This window comes from Maniola hyperantus, chromosome 26 (assembly GCF_902806685.2).
Source record: "Maniola hyperantus chromosome 26, iAphHyp1.2, whole genome shotgun sequence".
Taxonomy (NCBI): Eukaryota; Metazoa; Arthropoda; class Insecta; order Lepidoptera; family Nymphalidae; genus Maniola; species Maniola hyperantus.
In genome coordinates, this window is record NC_048561.1 from 2,467,337 (window position 1) to 2,484,268 (window position 16,932).

The 16,932-nt window shown below is 37.3% G+C and overlaps 2 protein-coding genes and 2 long non-coding RNA genes across 5 annotated transcripts; 2 read left to right on the forward strand and 2 right to left on the reverse strand.

Annotated features, from left to right (window-relative positions):
* The first annotated feature begins 1,662 nt into the window (after window positions 1–1,662).
* On the forward strand, window positions 1,663–2,562 carry LOC138404203 (uncharacterized). The gene is made up of 2 exons (XR_011238223.1): window positions 1,663–1,946; window positions 2,058–2,562. It is a non-coding gene; the product is annotated as an uncharacterized lncRNA (long non-coding RNA).
* Window positions 2,563–6,774: 4,212 nt separating this feature from the next.
* LOC117994158 (uncharacterized) lies at window positions 6,775–9,100 on the forward strand. Its single transcript, XM_034982049.2, has 2 exons — window positions 6,775–7,200; window positions 8,162–9,100. The coding sequence occupies exons 1-2, from the start codon at window positions 6,899–6,901 to the stop codon at window positions 9,039–9,041; spliced, it is 1,182 nt and encodes a 393-aa protein (XP_034837940.1). The 5' UTR covers window positions 6,775–6,898; the 3' UTR covers window positions 9,042–9,100.
* Window positions 7,328–9,487, reverse strand: LOC117994162 (uncharacterized). The gene is made up of 2 exons (XM_034982053.2): window positions 9,102–9,487; window positions 7,328–8,103 (listed from the first exon to the last, which is right to left on the reverse strand). Exons 1-2 carry the CDS (start codon window positions 9,442–9,444, stop codon window positions 7,349–7,351), a joined length of 1,098 nt encoding a protein of 365 aa, XP_034837944.1. The 5' UTR covers window positions 9,445–9,487; the 3' UTR covers window positions 7,328–7,348.
* Window positions 9,488–9,545: 58 nt separating this feature from the next.
* On the reverse strand, window positions 9,546–15,607 carry LOC138404273 (uncharacterized). Of its 2 annotated transcripts, none has more exons than XR_011238280.1 (3): window positions 14,652–15,607; window positions 13,739–14,375; window positions 9,546–10,302 (listed from the first exon to the last, which is right to left on the reverse strand). It is a non-coding gene; the product is annotated as an uncharacterized lncRNA (long non-coding RNA). The 2 variants fall into 2 exon arrangements; XR_011238279.1 differs by having other exon boundaries at window positions 13,739–14,566.
* Window positions 15,608–16,932: the final 1,325 nt, after the last annotated feature.

Here is a 16,932-nt window from a genome sequence, read left to right on the forward strand (position 1 = left end):
GGCAGCTACCTTGGTTAAAGAATTAGTTTGGCCATCCAAAGGGGTAATGCTGCCAGCATCTTGGGTACAATGCCTCGCTGCGGTGGTCTCGATGAGGTTTTAGATTTAATTTAATTAATTTTAGTTTTAATTTAATGTTGTTTTTTTAGATTTAAGTTTATTAATAGTTTATTTGTTAACCATTGATAATAAAATAAATATAAAAGTATTCATTTAAAATAATAGGTTTTACCGTATGGGTTTGTTTTATTCCTTTATAATTATTCCAATTTATAAAACCACTTTGACAATTTACCAATTGTTGGCTTTTTGGGCGAAATAGCACTTTCTAGCGATGCTTCAGATTATTATTATTATCAAGGAAATATCTAAGAAAATCCACCATCTGCATTTTACACTAATACTGTGATGAGTCATGCTTTCACTATTAGAAATATAACAGCCAGGCGCTTGTTCCTATTGTTCCCGGCAGTTTAAATAGTTTCGTCTGACCTACAATGCGTGTGCGAGAGTTCACGCAGATATTGTTCCACGTGCTCATGTACTTACTGTGTACGGATGTAGCCATCACACTAATGCAGATGGCGAACGCGAACTGGGGCGCGGCGCGCGGGCTGGTGTGTTCCACTCCCTCACGTCACGCCCCCTACTGACGCCTAAAATTGCTATAGCGACGCGTCTTGCGATTAACTTTGACTATTTAATTCGCGCGGACTAACTATACTAGTTCAACTGATTAATTTATTGGTGGTTCTAATAAAATTAATAATAATTTAAATCCTACTACCTACTGAATTTTATCATGCAAAAAATTTAATCTAAAAATGTTCACAATTTAAGTTTGACAAAATAGGGTATTTTTCGAAGTAAAACATACAATCCAGATCGTGCTTCTAAAATCTTATTTCACCTTTTTTTTGACATCAATAAAATGTAAAATCCCACTATGTTCCGTAAAAAAATGTTTGACACAAAAAGTTAAAATGGCGCGTGTGGAGTTAAATTTTACGCGTTATACCTAATTATTTATTTCTTTTGTGGAATGTTTACACAAAAAAGCTTGAATTCTATTTTAAAATAATGGCTAAAAGTTTCTCTGCGTATTGTCCCTAACACTGGCAGGTACGTTTGTTTCTTCTAAAGCCACCATGATCCAAGCAAACGTTCCTTCCAGTGTTGGGGACAATAAGCAGAGAAACTTTCAGCTTTAATAAAAAAATACGGAAGGTCTGGCACGCGCTGGCACTCTCTCTATAAGTTTTTGTGGGTAATTGATTTTTGTGCCATTTTTGTGCTATTAGTTGCATTGAATCCTTGACTCACAATGTTCGAAACGTTTCTAAAGTTTTCCTTGACCACTGTAGATTGCTTACTTATTTTTTAAATGGCAATGTATTTTTGTCTATGTCCAAAGAAAAAAAACCAGTCCAGGAACATTTGCTTTCTCATTCCCACTAAAAAGAGAGCACAGATAAAATTACTAATGTGATAAACAGAGACGCAGCTAACCTATCGTGGTGTCATTGTATTTCCCATTATTAGTTATTTACTTGTTTTCACATAAAAATCGTTTTACAAATATTGTTGAGCGGTTTATACAAATATTGACTACTAAGCAATGGTTTATTGTCGTGTTATTCATCGTTACGTCGTGCTATCGCTATCTCACACGCGGTTACACAGTACTTTAGTCTAGCTTTTATAATCAGTCTACACTCTATGCTTTTTGCTCAGTCGACACTCGACGTATGCACTCGACACTCGACACAGTCGACAGTCACTTTAATGCAAAATGGTGGCCAACCAAGCCATAATGAAAATGGTGCCCAGGTGCCTAATTTATTTTTGGTGAGCGGTGAGCGGTGGAAGTTATTGATAAAACAGTTCAAGAACTAAATTAAGGCACCAGAAAACGTAATACGCGACAAAATAGCCGGATGGAAACAGTAAGTAGTCTTGACAATATTGGGTTAATGGGGGGCGTCTGGCGTGAGTTTTAGGTTTTGTTGGTTATTTTTCTGATTTCCATGTTAACATTAAATCTGTCATTGTTGCAGGCACAGTGAGGATGATGACGATCCTCTAGGTCTAAAACTTAGGTTCCTAGGTCAGCACAAACGTAGAAGGATTTTACTTTTTACAGCAAGCGTGAAGTTTATAAGCACTTCTGATGTTAAACGTGATCCCCTCATATGAATCCTCCTTTCAAGACCATAATAGGGTCATTGGAATTGAGCTACGATCCAATGCTTCAGTAAGTTGACAGGTTTCACATGGCATCAAAGGTACCTTATACAATTTTGTCTAGTGGGAGGCTGGGAGGCTAAGGCCGTGGCTAGTTACCATCCTACCGGCAAAGCCACACCGCCAAGTGATTTAGCGTTCCAGTACGTTTTTTTTTAAAATTTCTCATATTCCTCATATTCACAATAGTTTTTTACTGTTTAGAATTTTTATTTCATGCTGGTGTGTTGTGTCCAAAACTCAGTCTATTCATTTTGCTGTATAGAAACCAAAGAGGTAAGTATGGAAGTAATTAAAACTGCCATGTTAGCCCGCCACCATCTTAGACTGCATCATCACTTACCACCAGGTGAGATTGAAGTCAAGGCTAACTTGTATTTGCATTTAAAAAAATCTTTCTAGTTCATTTCTTAATTTTTAGGATTTATTCAAAAAAATCATAATTTTTCCTATCCCGGCAAAACTCTAAAACTTCAGTTTTCGGCCACTGCATTGTGATGGATTTGAAATGAAAACCTAATCATTATTTCTTTTGACGAGTGTAATATGCATTGTTTTGATTCTTGGATTGTACTTCTTAATTCATTTTAATTTTGAACTACGGTTGACGCGAACGCATCGTCGACTTTTTGACGAAAATGAAGCTTCGTTAGGCTTATGCATTACTAGCTGATGCCCGCGACCTCGTACGCGTGGATTTAGATTTTCAAAAATCCCGTGGGAGCTCTTTGATTTTCTGGGATAAAACGAAGTCTATGAAATTGGAGGCATCTCCACACAATTCCCGGTGGCATTCCGGGCCTTTGTTAAGGCTTCACCCTCGTCTCGGGCCTTGCGTTTCTGGTCACGCCAGCACTTGAAACAAAAAGTTGTTAAATTAATGCACTTCTCTGTATATCTTAAGGAAATTGCTATAGTATATGAATGAATATTTATGTTCAACATAACTTTTAGATTTTGACAAATAGTTAGCATTGATTTATTACATAATTATATCATATATTTGCACTTACAGTTGCAGTGCAAATTAACCTCTGTCCAGTGAATATTAACGAATTATCAAAATAGTAGTCATGTTTTCTATAGTGGACTATTTACAATGTTAATCACTACAAAATTTTATATATCTACTAGCTTATGCTCGCGACTTCGTCCGCGTGGACTACATACATTTCAAACCCCTATTTAACCCATTTAGGGGTAGGATTTCGAAAAATCCTTTCTTAGTGGATACCTACTCTTTACAAAGAACACACCCTCCAAATTTCATGTCTCTAGGACCAGTGGTTTAGGTGTAGGTCAGTCAGTCAGTCAGGACTTTGAATTTTATATATACAGATAAATACGTATCTCAGCAACTTGAAATTACTTACAGATATATTATGTAAAGTGCAAATAAACCTCTTTCCAGTGAATTCCACTAGTAACTGATGCAAATGAAAACAGATAGGTACTTCAACTTACAATTTTTCATTGCTCCACGGATCTCTGCGGGCCAAGCTCGTCAAGCTCGCGCTTTAACGTTTGCCACTGCGAATTAGAACTGGACGCCCGCAAAGGCGTCCTATAATCCCCAGCAGCAAATGCTGGGTGCCCGGCCATATACTGGCACAAATAGGCTATTTGTGCCTTGTTGCTTCTTATACTGAGACATAGTGGTTTAATTAATTCATGTTTGACTCCATATTAAGTAGGTAGGTTACTAGGTACACTTAATAATATCCATAATATCATTAAATTAATTTACTTACAACTTCTTATTATTTTCCATATTCAAAAAGGACAAAACCTTGGATGAATAATTAAATTACCGACAAAACAAACTTAACCCCTTACTGCATGGATTTTTTTTATTGGCTGAAACAAATTTATGTGGTAATGATGACACCAGAGAACCTACATAAATTTTTTTAAAAATCTCTTCTTAGTATTTTTGGATATATATTCCAAAAACTGTCAATGCCAAATATGGCATTGTATGCAGTTAATGATGTAATATCCAATTTTCCAAATATGGCATAGTATGCAGAAATAGGTGGCAGTAGGTACATGCAACGTTGGCAATATGAAAAAGCTACACTTTATTCAGTGATCTTTGTATACAAGAAAAGAAATAAAATAAGTTTATCTATTTATTTAATTTTTTTTAAATAATATATCAGGAACATTGACCCTTAAATTTAAATTCGATTTTTTCATTGCCCAACATGATATTCCATGTAGCAATTTCTATTTTTATTTAAGCATAAATGGACCTTGCATTTTAAGCACCAAATATAGGATTTCCCATTGCATCCAGGGTTTTTGCATACTTGGCGCTCATCAGTCCATTCTGGGAAGTGGTGGAAGCCGTCTTCAGCAACTTCTCGTGTTGGTATATCCAAACGTTTTCTGCTTTTCTTTGGCTTAGGCTTCTCAGAATTAAGAACTGGTCTGCCCCTTGTGGTTGGCGTATAAACCCGCGAGTCTTTTTGCGTCAGTACTTCTGCGACCAATAACTTTAAGTCCAAAAGTGGCATATAATTGTCTTGATTTAGACGCCTCCATATGAGCCAAGAATTGACAGCAATAAGATCAACTATATGAAAATATACCCTCATATACCATTTTTTCGATCTAATTTTGATACGATAGTATCCCAACATCGAGTCTAGAGTATCAACGCCACCCATATGGCGATTGTACAGTAAAATTGCATTGATTGTGCAATAAAATAACACTAGAGCCGAAAAAACACGTGCGCGTTAAATGCCTACGCACAACGAAATTTGTGTGTGACTGACTGAATATTTTGTTAAATTTTAAAACGGCATAAATGTACCTACATGGTACATGAAAAAAACAAATATGTGTCTGTCTATATGTGTGCTATTGAAAATACAATTTTTCCCATCCTTTGTGGATTCATAAATGAACCGTAAATACGTATTAATCCTTATCATTACCTATTTAGCCTTTATCGGTTTCATCTTCCCAGTATTGATTCACGATCCAACTCTCAGGAAATAGTTTACCCATCCACATACATATTTCTCTCCATTTTCTTGTGGATCAACTCTTTCTCCAATTGGGTGATGTCAAAGGGTCTTAAACTTCCAAAGTTCTGTCCTAAGGATTCAGACTCTATGTTGAATATAGGAATACTGTCTCTTATTCTAAGGTGCATTACATTATAAAGGTGCTTCAAGTGCCGTGGGCCGTAGAAGTAAGACAATAAGAATCAATTTCGAGCGAAGTCTTGCAACTCGTGTGACTTCAGCTCGTGTGTAGTGTTTGATGGTAAACAGTATAATATGATGTCATTTTCATCAGCTGCTTCAACAATAGGTAGTGAAGTTTGGGAGGCTTTGTTCTTATTTTTAAACAAGAAAGTTTTCAAAGTTATACTTTAATTAAAATCAAATTAAAATAGCGATTATAATAAACTTATTCTATACGAGTCGAGTTAGGGACTGAAGTGTTATTTTGTAATTTTTGGCCATTGTTCGGCCGCGCCTTTGGTGGTCCGCGTTACCGCGAACACTTGGTCAGCGTTTCCATAGTTCTAACGCGTGAACGATATGGTTTAGGATTGTTACATATAACTAGGTAGTTCAAGTGACAGGAAGCGCCGTCAATACCCAGTAAACTCTTTACAGCCGCTTTGTATTTACCTAAATGATTTATAAAGTCAATGAACAGCGACGATGTCCTGCTACCTTTTGGTGCCATTTTCGCCAGCGATCCTGCAGGTTAATTTTCCCTGTATTCAGGTTTTAATCTCTTTCCTTTAAAGATTATCATCGGGGGAATCTGATTACCCAATGCATTTACACATGCAGCCACGGTAACATTTTCTGCGTGTTCTGGTGCGACCATATGCACTATACCTTTTGGTGCCATTTTCGCCAGCGATCCTGCAGGTTAATGTTCCCTGTATTCAGGTTTTAATCTCTTTCCTTTAAAGATTATTGGATTTAGTTCCTTTTCGGGAGTTAATTTTAAATGTATTACCTGGTTATCCCCTTGCCCCCCTCCCTTTTTTCTAGACAACACAAAGAGTTCGCAACCGTATATCTACATCTGTTTTCTATATTGTGAGGTAGGTATACGGTATAGGAAAAAAATGTGTCAAAATGTTTTATTTATGTAATGTGACATAGTGCATAATATACAAACAGTAGGTATCTGTACGGCATTATTGCAAAATGAATTGACAGGTTATAATATGTGGTTACGTTAGATAAATTATAAAGCAACTTGTCTGCATTTTTGTACAGCAAATTCCTTTATTTGCTCATCACACCGTAAGTCCTTTGTTAAATCGTAGTTTATGGAAAGAACTGATAAATAATTTAGTCGATAGTTCGACATTGTTGTCCAATATTTGTTTTCTATATACGACATCCTGGAGAAAGAGCGCTTCGCTTCACAGCTAGTGATTGACAACGTTATAAAAATCTTTAAGATGGTATAGCAATTTAGGAAAATATCAACAAGTTTCTTTTCATAAATTAGCATGAAAATTTCACTGCAAGAGATGTAAAGAGCCTGTCCAGAAAGCGCGATTTGCGCGCGAGTCCACTCGCGCGTTTTGATTTCTATTGCGTCCAGATGCGGCGAAATAACTCGCGTTTCACGCGCGCATGTGATGGGACGGCTTTAAGTTATAAACATGGACTCGGATAAAGCGGTTGTGTTGTGGCTTGCATACCGTCGATGGAGACGTCGTAAACGAAGAGAAAGTCGACGATTTAACGTGCATCCCATTCTACGTGACAGAATGACGCATAGTATGTTTATAACTTTATACCCAAAACTCAGAGAATATAGTGAAAAGTTTTTCAACTACTTTCGGATGTCAGTAACATCGTTTGATGATTTACTAGAAATTATCAAAGAAGATTTGACTCCTTGTCAAAATTATGTGGTACGGGATACTGTTTCTGCAGAAGAAAAACTCGTGATTACTTTGAGGTAATATTTTTTATATCTTTAGTAAATTTTATAAACTAAGACCTAATTAACAAAAATAAAGAATTTGAACAAAATTAATAAAAATTAGGAATTAATGGAACTTTACGATAATTAAATTCAATATATAGGTAGGTACTTAATATTGAATTTAATTATCGTAAAGTTCCATTAATTCAGATTCATTGGAATCTTGTGTAGATGCCGGTGATGGGGTTTTGTAGCTAGACGACATTGGTGGTCGTGAAGCAGTACAATAACCTCGATTGTAAGTCGAAAAGGTTGCAGGTGGAAACGAAGATGTTGAAGGATCTGTTGCGGTATACCCTGTTTCTAGAAAATAATCTCTCTGTCCACGTTGAGTCATTCCTGTTTGGTAATGATATTGTGACGAAGGTTGGTAGTCGGAACGAGCAGCTGCAGGTTTAAGGCACAGTACTTGTTGAGCTTGAAGTACTTTCATTATTTCAATTTTTGTTTGAAGTCTGTGTTCCTCTGGTACTTTAAGAAGCTCTTTGTGTAAGGACAAACAAAATAGTTTGTCATCATCTGACTCCGTTTGGTTTGATGTCTGTGGCTGATTTCCAGATGCTAAATTTGTTTTTATGATGGAAATAAATTCTTCGTCGGCTGCATTTAGTTTTTTCTTCCTTTTTGCCTGACTACGTGGAGGTCTCATTACATCTTCCCCATCGCCCGAAAACTCCTGTTCTTCAACAGACGCGGTGTTGATGTTGCTCTCAGTTATTTTATTCCGTGTCGATCTTTCGAGGAACATCAAACGTTCAAAATAAATATATTTGGCTTTGCTGGAGGCTCCTGATCCAGACGGTGTGGTTTTCTTCTTCTTCATTTCTCTTACAAAGCCATCACGCAACCCTTTCCACTTCTTCTGCAATAAAGTACCTGTAAACAATAAAAAAATTGGAATAAAATAATAATTCTTATGTAACTTTTTTTTCAGATATTTGGCTACAGGATGTTATTTTGCGGACCTGCATTATGCCTACAGATTAGGAAAGTCTACAGTTATCGAAATAGTACAGAAAACCTGTTACGTCATATGGAACAAACTGCAAAATATAGTAATGAGAGAACCAACGAAAGCTGAATGGGAAGAAATTTCGAAACAATTTCAAAAATACACAAATTTTCCAAATTGCATCGGCGCCATTGACGGCAAGCATATCCGTATTATAAAACCTAACAATTCTGGATCTCTTTTTTATAACTATAAGAGTTATTTTTCAACTGTTTTGTTGGCCGTATGCGATGCAAATTATTGTTTTATTGCAGTGGACATAGGCGCGTATGGAAAAAGTAATGACTCCACAATTTTTAAAGACTCTATTTTATATAAAAAACTTGTCGAGAAAACTTTAAATATCCCAGATCCAAGGCCAATATCGCAAACAGATACAACCCCCTTACCTCATGTCATAGTAGGAGATGAGGCGTTTAGTCTGTCTGAAAATATAATGCGCCCTTATTGCGGTAAATCTCTAACAACCAAAAAAAGAATTTTCAACTATCGCTTATCCAGGGCCCGGCGCTACATTGAATGTTGCTTTGGCATCTTGGTAAATAAATGGAGAATATTTCATAGACCATTGAATGTGGACATCAAATTTGCAGAAAACATCATTAAGGCTTGTTGTGTTCTCCATAACTACGTAAGGTTAAGGGATGGCTACAGGTATGATCACACTCTCTACGAAACATCTCTGATTAATTTGAACACTGAGGCAGTGAGGCCTAATGCGAGATCATTAAATGTAAGAGATAGATTTGCTAATTATTTTGCTAACGAAGACAAACTCCCGTGGCAAGATAAAATGATATAGCTTATTACTGTAAAATCTATGCAAGGAATAATATTATTTAATAAAGTATTATTTACTTACCTAAAGTTTTTTTTTTCTCCTCGGAATCACCAGCTTCACAAAAAATTTCTACTATTTCTTCCCAGTTCCTACGTTTAATGATTCTATTAGAATAATCTGATGATTCCATATCCCATATAGCTACCCTTTTCTCAATTTCGTCGATAAAAAGTTCTGTGTCAAAGTTATCACGCTCCATTTTGAACCGAATACGTCCACTCGCCACGGACACGCGCGTAGTACTGGACGCAGCAATGGCGCCGGAGTATCTCGACTCGCGCGGCGCACGCGCGTTAACGCGCGAGTCGAGAGTCCCGCTCATTGCAAGCGTTTTACGCGCGTGTGAGGTAACGCGCGAGGGCATCTGGACGGGATGTATGTAGCTCTAGTATCTCGAAAACGCGCGAGTGCTTACGCGCGAGTAGACACGCGCGTAAATCGCGCTTTCTGGACAGGCTCAAACTCTCGGGTAGACAGTAAGTAAGATTTAACTGAATGCATTATTAGTATATTATTATTACGTTTGTCAATCAAGTCACTTTGTTGCAAGAATTCGTTTACTGTATAAAATAAGTGCATTCATTGACTAAGTTATTGGCAACGTTGGGCGGTAAGGGAATTTCGCTACATGGGGCAACAAGGCTCAGGAGAAGGGAGGTGATCTGTTCTAACATTGGGTGACTTGCAGAAGGTGAGTCGGTATTATTTAAAGCGCTGCCATTAGGGAAGGATGGAGAAGGGTCAGCAATAATAGTTTGGTGAGCTCTTTTATCATATAACCTTGCTAGAGGAGCTCGGGGACTAGGGGGACGGATAATTGTTTGTCTGTAGGACTTGCTCGGAGTCTGTTGCGAGGGACGGGTGGGGGTCTTGAGAGGTGAAAAGGCGGGAGGGGAGAACATCTCTTTTGCCATCTCTGCATAAGAACGTCTGACAGGAGGGAACTGAGATGCCGCTTCCATATATGAAATGTTATTCTGTAACATAACTGTTTTAATAGACTGTTGTCTGTAGAATTCCGGACAGGCCATATCTATGGCAAAATGTTTTCCTGAGCAGTAAAGACATGTAGCTGATTCTTTGTCGACTTCATATGCGTCACCGGTGTGAGGTTGTGTACATCTGAAACATCTGGGCTTCGATCTGCATATTGTTTTGGTGTGGCCGAAACGACAGCAGTTCATGCATTGTAAATGTGTTGTTGTGGTGGGTTGTTTTATGCCTGAAAATAAAAAACTATGGCTTATGTTTAACTTACCACCAGGTATAGTAACATATAACAGACAAAAATAGTAAATGATTACCAAAATTAAACCCGCATTTTAATGTAAAATTACAACCTAAGTTTTAACATCTCGCTATCCTATTTAAGCAAAATGACTCCAAATAAATCATTGTTAACCCAAAAGTAGTAAATGATCACCAAAATTAAAACAGCATTTTAATGTAAAATTATAACCAAAGTTTTTACATCTTGCTATCCTATTTAAGCAAACTGGCTCCAAAAAACTCATTGTTAGCCCAAAAATAGTTAATGAAAACCAAATTATTAACCATATTTTAATTTAAAATGAAATGCAAAAAAATAAAATCTCGTTATCCGATTAAAGTAAATTACCCTCGGCAAAAAAAATATTTTGCCAAACACAGTAAAGTAAATTTACTCCTAACCTTTTTGTCTCCAAATTGATTAACCACTACAAAAAAAAATTATCTTGAGCGTTTCGTTTACAACCAAATGCTATACCTAAAATAAAAAATAAAACTCTTACAATTTCAATAATCCCTTTTTTAATTATTGAAACAATCATTAAAAAGATAGTCCTCTTAAAACTAATAATAAACAGTTCAAAGATCTTAAAACTAAACTAATAATAAGCATTTAAAAAATCTTAAGAAGAATCAGTCTTCTGTATTAATTCACTGCACAATTAATGCTTTCTTAGCTTTGGCTGGTCGTCCTCTTTTGCGCTTCATGCCAATCGGAATAGCTCTGGCCTCTGAAGGTGGCTGGACGTGCTTAAGCCGAATCGCCAATCCAACGAGATGCTTGCAAATGTAATCTTTGAGAAACTTTGGGCAATTGCATGTGCCGTGTAACCAATTTTCCTTTTCTCGGGGCATTATAACTTCCCACTCTCTAAAATGTTGCTCTTTGTATTCGTCAAAGGTCTCCCATGGCTTTTCATAATTTTTGCAATCTAAATCCGACCCAGCTGGAATTCTGTATGAGCAAACTAGCTCAGTACTATTCTTTAATGGCACCTGCTTCGACAGTTTTGCCCATTGGTAACTTTCTGTCCACATCTTTAAAGATACTGTCGGCAGTTGAGCGAACCGTCTCTCAGTATTATTAATCACGTATTCATTAGACCAGTCCTTGACTATATCAGAAGCAATTACTAAGAACCGCGCCAAAGGATGACGCTCACGAAGCGTGCCACCATCTTTTATTGTTTTATTGAAAGATTCCAGAGCATTGTTTGTAGCAGGAGTCCCCAGAGATGCGCCCAAATACCAGAAACGATTTAGTATTAGCCATTCATTTTCAAAGTATGTAACAAAATCTTTTTCGGCTTTCCACTTGTCCAAAAATTTTTCGCTGGCTCGATCAAATACTTCCTGAGTTGAGGCACACTGTAAAGCATCAATATCTTGTAAGATCTCTTTTTGGGATTTCTTTTGCACACTTTGCTCTACTCTTGTTTGCATCTTCTTTTTCGCATGCGCCCAGCACATTCTTATGACTGTATCTGTTCCAAATGTGCACGCAAAGGCAGTTTGTATAGCCTTCGCTGCATCACAGACCAAAACTTTACAACTTAAAGTGTATGAAAATATTGAGAAAACTGCTTTTTTTAATGCGGAAAATAAAAATATGAAGTCTTCCGTTCGTTCAGCTGTTGTCACAGCTAATCCAAATGGGTGAAAATGTTTATCTCTGTCTGTAGTTCCAATCACAAGTACTGGAAACCCTTGCCAAATGAGCTTATATGTGGCATCCGCGTGAAGAACAGAACATTGGCGTGATAGACCAATTAAATATTTCGTCGTTAACATGAACCGGAAGTTCTGATCTAAATCATCTTCAGAAATTTCATACGCCAAAACAAAAACTTCGTGACCGTCATCAGGTATTTCAGAGTTTTCTTTTAACCATAATTCAAGCTGTCCCAAGCTTATTACCGATGGCCCGTATTTTTTCTTACGTATGATTTTAAGATAATTGTTTAACTGTAACTTAGTCGGCAGAACTAGTCCATTAATTTTACTTAAGTTCTTCATAATAGATTTAGGTTTCAAACGCAGTTCGAATAGTTTTTCTATTTCCTTTTTCGTTGCCTCATTTATTCCCCTAGTCGACTGACAGTCAGAATTTTCATGGTCGTGACATGTTTCAGTACGAAATAATAATATATCATCACACGATGCGTCAAATAAAAGATAAATCGCGGCAGAACACTGAATTTCAGCCCGAAGCTTCACTTTGTTACAACGATAGTAACGTTTTACTCCTTCTTCAGTCGTATGAATTTTTTGTATTGACCAGGTCTTCTCATTTTTGATAAATTCCTCAGCGCTCCGCACAGTTATAAATTTTCTTTCAAAAACCCAAACTTTATTTTGCCTTCGACGTTTTTTCGTATGCTCTGTGATTTTATATTCGTCTTCATCTGATTCCGATGAAGTACTCAACAGCGGAGCACACGAACTCGGTCCCGCTAAGTTTTCATTCGCCATTGCAAAGAAGATAGATACCAAAACACACCCAATAAAAGCAAGTGCTCGCACGCGACTAAATTGGCGATCGTGTCCGGGCGTGCGCGGCGCTTGCGGTGTGGTGGGAGAGGATCGTAAGCCGCAGACATAACTTAATATGGCATCATAATGCTTCATTTGGTAATAAGCCTACATTTTATGTCAATCATAGTGGTTTATTTAGGCAGAAATAGCGCATTAATTTGCTCGCTAAGATTTGGTGATCATTTACTACATTTGGTGTTCGAATACAATTTGAAGTGCAGTCGTGACTAAAATAGCTAGTACTATTGTAATTTTAGACGTTATTTATCTGGTGTTAAGTATATATTTTTGGTAAAAGAACTAAGGGTATCAAAGCATTTTATGGTGATCATTATATTTAACCCCAAAAACTATTATTATTATTGTATTGTTGGCAGCTTATACGTTTCGACAGGCAGGGAAGTTTGATATGAATAAACTTTAGATGTGAGCATTTACACCACCGATTGTGTAGGCACCCATGTTTTCAGTTATTGTTTTCCGATTTAGTCTTCGAGCTTTAACTACTTCCCCACAGCCTGGGGGAAGTTCCATCGAGGCCACGAGCTCGTCCATCGACCAGTCCACGGGGACTCCCTTCACCAAAGCCATTCTAGTTACGTTGTATGTGGGAATGTGGGCTTTGTATTATAATTGATTTTTCTGATGATAAGGCGTGATTTTGAACTTACGATTTCTTATTTTAACGATAGCACAGCTTAATGGGCATTTGGCTTAAAAAGAATTAAACGGATACATGCATACCTAACCTCGCATGTAAGTAACTGAGTAGATGACCGAGCTATGGCGGTGTTAAGACTCCGTAAAGCAGTGTACAAGGGCGGTATGATAAAAAAAAACCGATAAGTAAGTACCTGTCTATTTTGGTATCTGTTGAGCTTGATTTTCTCCTTCGTTTGATGCAGTTCTCTTGTTTTGGTTTTTATCTTGAATGGCTAAGCCGTGTTTGGTAAGGAAACTCAAATATGTATAATTTTTATTATTCATTTTCCAACGTTATCTCCTTGTTGCTCTACACACTTAGCCCAACGACATTCTAACATTTAATACCATTTAAAAAATAAATCTTATTTTGTCGGACGCGGCAAAATAGGCTTCTGTTTCGGCGATGATTTCTTTGTTCGACGTGAAACGCATCCCACCCCGCCATTTTTTAAAATTCGGAGACAGATAATAATCGGAGGGGGCCAAGTCTGAAGAGTACGGTGGATGGGAGAGCCGTATCATAATTGGGCTAGTTTTGCTGTGGCGATCTCTTTCTGTCCCTTCTCCTCCGTCGTGGGGGTTGGGGCGGGGTGTCAACCTCGGAGACAAAGGCCGAATATTCACCGGATTGCAAGTGCTCGTCCACTTCTATGAGTAGTCGTTTCGCCTTATCGCGACTTTTTTCGTAGGATTCACTGTTGATAACCATTGTGTTATCTCCACCTTGATTTCTGAAAACTTGCTGAACAATGTCACGCCTAACTTGCATTAGCACGACGGTAGCTTCTGTAAACAGGGTACGAGATGATCTATCAGAATGTCTCTATCAGACACTAAATGTTTCTCTGGTATTTCGAAAGATGACATCCTAACTTGTGATGTTAACTTTAAAAAATGCCCAAGCATAGTTGGTTGTTTATATTTATCTCTCTTCTAATTATCTTATCTCTTATCTTATTTTATATCCCGTTTCTCCCCTATAAGTTTGCAAAAAAAAATATTTAAAATCATCTAAAGTCTTCCATCTAGATTTATACAAAATAACCTAGTTTTTAAACTCACCCTGTAGGCGTTCGTAAGCAAATTGTAATTCTTCTTTGGAACATTCCGGAGAAAGGAAAAATCCTTATTTCGACGGTGACGTCGTAAAATATTTTAAAACTTCGACACACTTCTCTATCATCTCAGAGCATCCAATTGTCAGGTGTTAGGGTGTTAAGCCGGGATTGTTGTATGGCCAGTCTAACTAGTGAATCTTTTATTTTAAGTAACCGGTCAAGCATGTCGTATGTTGAATTCCACCTTGTAACGACATTCTGTTTGAGTTTTAGAAGAGGCAGTTCCATCTGAATTTACATAGCTTGCAGCTGAAGAACTGTGTTTAAAATACTGCACTATCGCTTGTATTTTATCTAACTCATCTTTTATCGTGTCCAAACTGTGTTGGACCACAAGATTTACGGTATAGGTGAAAGTTAACGTTTCGAAGGCTGACAAACTTAGATACGCGTGCGTGTCAGTTGCAAGTTCTAAAACTGGCTGATGTTGTGTATCATGTATTCAACATTTGAACAAAATGTTAAGATTTTACGTTCATCAGTATGCGATCTTCACTTATTCTTGAGGGGTCAAAGTTATATTCAATTTCGATAGGCCTCCCGTTGATGAAAATGGTTTAATTTTCGTAAGTAGATAGTTCCCACAATTTTTTCCCACGATTTCACCAAAAATATGCGACAAAGATTCTACGTTCATCAGTATGCGATCTTCACTTATTCTTGAGGGGTCAAAGTTATACTCGATCTCGATTGGCCTCCCGTTGATGAAAATGGTTTCATTTTCGTAAGTAGATAGTTCCCACAATTTTTTCCCACGATTTCACTAAAAATATGCAACAAAGATTCGACGTTCATCAGTATGCGATCTTCACTTATTCTTGAGAGGTCAAAGTTATACTCGATTTCGATAGGCCTCCCGTTGATGAAAATGGTTTAATTTTCGTAAGTAGATAGTTCCCACAATTTTTTCCCACGATTTCACCAAATATATGCGACAAAGATCCGACGTTCATCAGTATGCGATCTTCACTTATTCTTGAGGGGTCAAAGTTATACTCGATTTCGATAGGCCTCCCGTTGATGAAAATGGTTTAATTTTCGTAAGTAGATAGTTCCCACAATTTTTTCCCACGATTTCACCAAATATATGCGACAAAGATCCGACGTTCATCAGTATGCGATCTTCACTTATTCTTGAGGGGTCAAAGTTATACTCGATTTCGATAGGCCTCCCGTTGATGAAAATGGTTTAATTTTCGTAAGTAGATAGTTCCCACAATTTTTTCCCACGATTTCACTAAAAATATGCGACTAAGATTCGACGTTCATCAGTATGCGATCTTCACTTATTCTTGAGGGGTCAAAGTTATACTCGATTTCGATAGGCCTCCCGTTGATGAAAATGGTTTAATTTTCGTAAGTAGATAGTTCCCACAATTTTTTCCCACGATTTCACTAAAAATATGCGACTAAGATTCGACGTTCATCAGTATGCGATCTTCACTTATTCTTGAGGGGTCAAAGTTATACTCGATTTCGATAGGCCTCCCGTTGATGAAAATGGTTTAATTTTCGTAAGTAGATAGTTCCCACAATTTTTTCCCACGATTTCACTAAAAATATGCGACTAAGATTCGACGTTCATCAGTATGCGATCTTCACTTATTCTTGAGGGGTCAAAGTTATACTCGATTTCGATAGGCCTCCCGTTGATGAAAATGGTTTAATTTTCGTAAGTAGATAGTTCCCACAATTTTTTCCCACGATTTCACCAAATATATGCGACAAAGATCCGACGTTCATCAATATGCGATCTTCACTTATTCTTGAGGGGTCAAAGTTATACTCGATTTCGATAGGCCTCCCGTTGATGAAAATGGTTTAATTTTCGTAAGTAAATAGTTCCCACAATTTTTTCCCACGATTTCACTAAAAATATGCAACAAAGATTCGACGTTCATCAGTATGCGATCTTCACTTATTCTTGAGAGGTCAAAGTTATACTCGATTTCGATAGGCCTCCCGTTGATGAAAATGGTTTAATTTTCGTAAGTAGATAGTTCCCACAATTTTTTCCCACGATTTCACCAAATATATGCGACAAAGATCCGACGTTCATCAGTATGCGATCTTCACTTATTCTTGAGGGGTCAAAGTTATACTCGATTTCGATAGGCCTCCCGTTGATGAAAATGGTTTAATTTTCGTAAGTAGATAGTTCCCACAATTTTTTCCCACGATTTCACCAAATATATGCGACAAGATCCGACGTTCATCAGTATGCG

What these genes read in the sequence shown, in the direction of transcription:
- LOC117994158 (XM_034982049.2), top strand. Translation starts at nt 6,899, where the DNA reads ATGGACTCGGATAAAGCGGTTGTGTTGTGGCTTGCATACCGTCGATGG. An exon ending in AAACTCGTGATTACTTTGAG is followed by an intron (nt 7,201 to 8,161) that starts GTAATATTTTTT and finishes CTTTTTTTTCAG; the next exon opens with ATATTTGGCTACAGGATGTT.
- LOC117994162 (XM_034982053.2), bottom strand. Translation starts at nt 9,444, where the DNA reads ATGCCCTCGCGCGTTACCTCACACGCGCGTAAAACGCTTGCAATGAGC. An exon ending in GGAGAAAAAAAAAACTTTAG is followed by an intron (nt 8,104 to 9,101) that starts GTAAGTAAATAA and finishes TATTGTTTACAG; the next exon opens with GTACTTTATTGCAGAAGAAG.